Source organism: Cibotium barometz, chromosome 15 (genome assembly GCF_041138505.1).
Source record: "Cibotium barometz isolate CiBa-2024 chromosome 15, ASM4113850v1, whole genome shotgun sequence".
Classification (NCBI taxonomy): Eukaryota; Viridiplantae; Streptophyta; class Polypodiopsida; order Cyatheales; family Cibotiaceae; genus Cibotium; species Cibotium barometz.
In genome coordinates, this window is record NC_141060.1 from 27,902,699 (window position 1) to 27,907,639 (window position 4,941).

At 42.5% G+C, this 4,941-nt stretch overlaps 1 protein-coding gene across 1 annotated transcript; it reads left to right on the forward strand.

Moving 5' to 3' along the window:
* Positions 1–996: 996 nt before the first annotated feature.
* On the forward strand, positions 997–3,489 carry LOC147631129 (putative pentatricopeptide repeat-containing protein At3g01580). The gene has a single exon (XM_086809146.1). The coding sequence runs from the start codon at positions 997–999 to the stop codon at positions 3,487–3,489; it is 2,493 nt and encodes an 830-aa protein (XP_086665272.1).
* Positions 3,490–4,941: the final 1,452 nt, after the last annotated feature.

Genomic DNA, 4,941 nt, shown 5'->3' on the forward strand with positions numbered 1-4,941 from the left:
ATGAGGGAAATTCCCCCATTCTAAGGTGTCAAAAGTGCATCATTTCACCCAAATATATCTCTTTTTTAATTATTAACCTTGTCCTTAGTCAACTCTTCATCTTATGTGAGTATTTACTCATTTTTGGGAGATTTTTCTTTTATTCTTCTTCTCCTCCCTACATTTGGATGAATCTTATTGGTCCATAGGAACCTTAATTTAAAATTTTGAAAAAAAAAATCTTTTGTTTTTATGTTATTTTATACTCAATTTTGTTAAGTTGATTCAATTCTATGGTTTAGTCTTTGTTGTATATGTGAGTTTTGTACTATTCTTCAAAAAGTATTTGAGCTCTCGTGCTCTTTAAGGAGAATTGAAAATTTTGAAAATATTATATATCACCTAGTTTAATTTGAGTTTCCAAGGCGGTTTTCAGAGAGCACTTTTTCTCTTCAACCGCATTTCCTCCACGCTCCTACACAATGTTGGAAAAAACCAGTGAACCCTCTGTTCCTAGTTTATCTACTAATCCCCACTCCTAATCTCTCGCGATTCTCATTCTCCCATAATGTCATCCACCTATTTGGAGTCTGAATAAGGTTTCGTGTGAGGAGGGGTTCTTGAAACTGTTGAAGTGCAATATTATTGTGGAGCAAGGTTATTGGAAGCTTGGTATTGAGGGTGAAATGAACCTTCATTATCATGTAGCAAACATTGAATTTGCTTCATATAATCAAATGTGTAACATTTATATCTTTATGGTTTACCTAAGTTCCTTAGGTTATAGTTCATCCTTTGAATGAAGGGGGTGACAATTCCATGGTGTCTGTGTGAGTCAGTCTGGTGGCATGGCAGGGCCTTCGCCCACCCTCCATCACCATGACGATGGTGGGCTTCCTGATGAGCTTTTCGAGACTCTATGCGAAACAGGCCTTATGGGCATACCCCTCTCCACATGCGGCACCACACTCCTCAGCATAGCTTGGACATGGGATCAGACATGTGTGCCCCAAGCAGATGGTGCTTCTTCTTCGTTTTCGACCTCGAAGCGCTACTACTGGTCTACTAATACCGCTTTCACAGCCATCGCCATCATCATCCCAGCAGCTACCAAGAAGAAGAAGCATCCATCAACAACAGAGTGAGCCTTGGAAGAATTCCTCATGGGTGGATTCATGGCCACCCTCCCTCCATCATGATCATCGTAAGGAATATGATGATGAGCATGGCACTTCATATGATGATCACCATGGTACTTCTTCGTCCTCGTCGCCTCCTCGGCAACAGGTAAGATTCTCTTCTTCTTATCCGAGCAATGAGACTTTTGATGATGAGCTTCTCCAGACTCTATGCAAGACAGGTCAGGGGGACAAGGCCCTGGATGTCCTCTCTCGCTTGGACACAACCCCCTCCACGAAGACCTACCTCTCCCTCCTCAAGGCATGCAGCAAAAGCAAAGCCCCAACGCTGGCCAAACAAGTCCATTCTCACCTTGTGCTTCATAAGGCCCCGCTCACCGGCTTGCTGGGTGAGTACCTGGTGGTCACTCTAGCAAAGTGTGGTGCCATCGAAGATGCACACCATGTCTTGCAGGCATTGCCACACCGTACTGCCACATCCTGGACTGCCATCATCTCTGCTTTTGTTGATCATGGCCGCGGGCAGGATGCACTCAAAATGTACCAATGTATGCAACAGGATTGGGTGGATCCAGATAATTATACCTTTGTAAGTCTCCTCAAAGCTTGTGGCAGCATACGAGACCTCACACAGGGAAGGAAATTACATGCCCATGCCCGTGGCAGGGGCTTTGCATCCGATGTCTTTGTTGGCAACACCCTCGTGAGCATGTATGGCAAGTGTGGTGCAGTCTTAGAAGCAGAGGATGTATTTGCTGGGTTGTCCCAGCGCAATGTTGTGTCATGGAATGCGATGCTCTCAGCATATGTTGAACAGGGCCAAGGACAAAAGGCTTTATTGTTGTACAGACAGATGCAAGAAGAAGGAACAAGTCCGGACCAGCTGACAATTTTGATCACCCTTCAGGTATGTGGCACTTTTGCAGAGAAGGAAGAAGCCCACGTTGTGAAGGGGCAACTGATCAAAGTCATGTCTTTGGAAATGGGACAGGCATTCCACAAGGCTGCATGCAAAAAGGGCTACACATCTGACATCCTTGTTGGTAACACCCTCGTGAGTATGTATGGCAAGTGTGGAACGATTGCAGAAGCAGAGCACGTATTCAGTGCACTATCCCGGCGTGATGTTGTGTCATGGAATGCGATGCTTTCAGTGTATGTTGAGCAGGGCCAAGTGGAGAAGTCTTTACCACTGTACAGGAAAATGCAAGAAGAAAGCATGAGTCCAGATCAGTATACTCTTGTGTTTGCCCTTCAAGCATGTGGCAGTTTTGCAGAGAAGGAAGTACTTACCAGGGAAGGAGGATCGACCCAAGTTATTTCTTTTGAAATTGGACAGGCATTACATGTGGATGCCCAACGGAAGAACTTAGCCTCGGACGTCTTTGTTGGTACTGCCCTTGTGAGTATGTATGGCAAGTGTGGTGCGGTTATAGAGGCCGAGAATGTGTTTGCAGCATTGTCCAAACGGAATATTGTGTCATGGACTGCAATGCTCTCAGCATTTGTTGAACATGGCCAAGGAGAAAAGGCTTTACTATTGTATAGACAGATGCAGAAGGAGTGTTTGACTATGGACGATGTTACCTTTATCTGCATTCTGCAAGCTTCCAGTGAAACAGGAAGTTTGGAGACATGCAAACAGCTTCATTGCAACATGGTCTGTGCTGGGTATGAGCGGGTCCCCTCTGCAGCAGCCACTTTAATTCATGCCTATAATAATTGTGCGAGCATAGTAGATGCTCAAGCAGTCTTTGACCAACTTCCAGATCCTCATGTAGCATCATGGACCGCCTGCATAGCTGGTTATGGGGGAGATGGAAATTTTTTAGCAAGCTTGTGCATGTTTGAGACATTGCAACCGGCAGGTTTTGAGCCTAATGGAGTGACGTTTATTTCAGTTCTCTCAGCTTTCAGTCATACTGGCCTTGTAGTCGAAGGTCTTGAATACTTTCAATCCATGAGCAGAGATTATGGCATAGCTCCAGACTTGAAGCATTATGGCATCATGATAGACCTCCTTGGGCGTGCAGGAGACTTCAAGAGGTTAGAAAACATGTTGGGGAGGATGCAAATGCAGGCTGACCCAACCATTTGCATGTGCTTGCTGCATGCATGCCATATACATGGCAATTTAGAGCTTGCAAAACAGGTGTTTGATCATACTGTATATCTGCAGCCCAAGCATGCTGCTGCTTATATTTTAATGTCAAATATATATGCTGATGCTGGGCTGCTCGAGTGTGCAGCCAAGGTAGAAAAATCTAGACAGGAATTAGAGCAAATGGAGAGTGCATGGGGACTTGATAGAAGTTCCTCTAGGAAGAGGCAAGGAGGAAGCATGCCTCTTCTAATGGGGAATGTCTCTTAGCTTATTGGCGACGGTGGAGAAAAGGTGAATGAGGGTTTTATTTTGTCCTACAAGGGAGACTTCTTGCATTATTAGTTTTTCTTTTTCTTCTCTTTTTCTAAAAATATTTCTTTTTTAGTGTTTTATTCTTTTCTTTTATAGTCACCTGATAAAAAAGATCTATGATGACATGTGTTACACCACTTGGGCTGAAGCTGGCTAGCACCTATATAAAACAATCAAACTCTCCACTAACTCCTTAGGAGATGCCATCTTGATCCGATGGTTATGCCCACCAAAAACACTCGCCCGAGGGTGATGTATAGGTGCTCAACAGCAGTGAAATGAGAAGTGCAAAGATCTATAGATCTAGTGTAGATCTACATAGGGTAAGATGCATAAATGGAGACTCTGTAAAGGTGTTCTTGGTATGCAAGAATTCCCCAAAAGGCTGCTATCTTCTCAAAATTTCTCAAAGGTCATCTTCTGTAGGAGAGTCCAAAATATGGGTGATGGGACAGTATATTCAGTGTATGCAAATAAAGCTGTAATCTCCTTGTTTAGGAAAGAAAGGTTGTAAATAGTCCACTGTATGCAGTTACAATGCAGGCTAGTTTAGTAGTAACAGGATAAGAAACCCTGCTGTACTACACCCCCAAGGTGTATGCCTAAAGATAAGCTTATACCTTGGTTTTAATTAAGGCACATTCATGTTCAACTGCCTTAGTTTTAATCAAGGCACATTCATCTTCAAATGCCTTAGTTTTAATTAAGGCACATTCATGTTCAAGTGATTAGTTTTAATTAAGGCACATTCATTTTCATGTGATTTATGTAGTTATATGCTAGGATACTTGGGAGTTCAAAAGACCAAGTTTATGGAGAATAGAGGAGCAGGGCTGTCCAAGCATAGGATCATGTAGCACCCCATCACACCACCTGAGTGTAGGACTATGTAACACCCCATTATCTTCATCGGCATGTATAGATTGGCATTGGCCCAACTAAACAAAGCCATTTCCATGTATCTAACTAGTTGTGAGAACTTCTTTGCAAGGAAAGGCATTCTCTTCATCGGCATGTATAGATTGGCATTGGCCCAACTAAACAAAGCCATTTCCATGTATCTAACTAGTTGTGAGAAGTTCTTTGCAAGGAAAGGTATAGATATTTTAGTGGGATGATAGTAAAGTCTATGAGTGACAAATTGTGATTTTCAATGGGGGTTTTGCAAATAAGAAATTAATATTTGTGTAGTTAGATTTCTTAGGTAGAAGCCTTGATTTTTAAATCTAAAAGAACTTCAATTAATCCTTGACTAGAAATTGTAAATAGATGGATGACACAATTCACTAGGGGCTTTGGGAGGTCGATTTTCCCCATTCGACTTTATATCTTACTTTTCAAAAATCTACAAGATTCTTCTCCTTCTCAGAATAAAAAAGTGTTTTTTGCATCATGTTAGTTGACTTA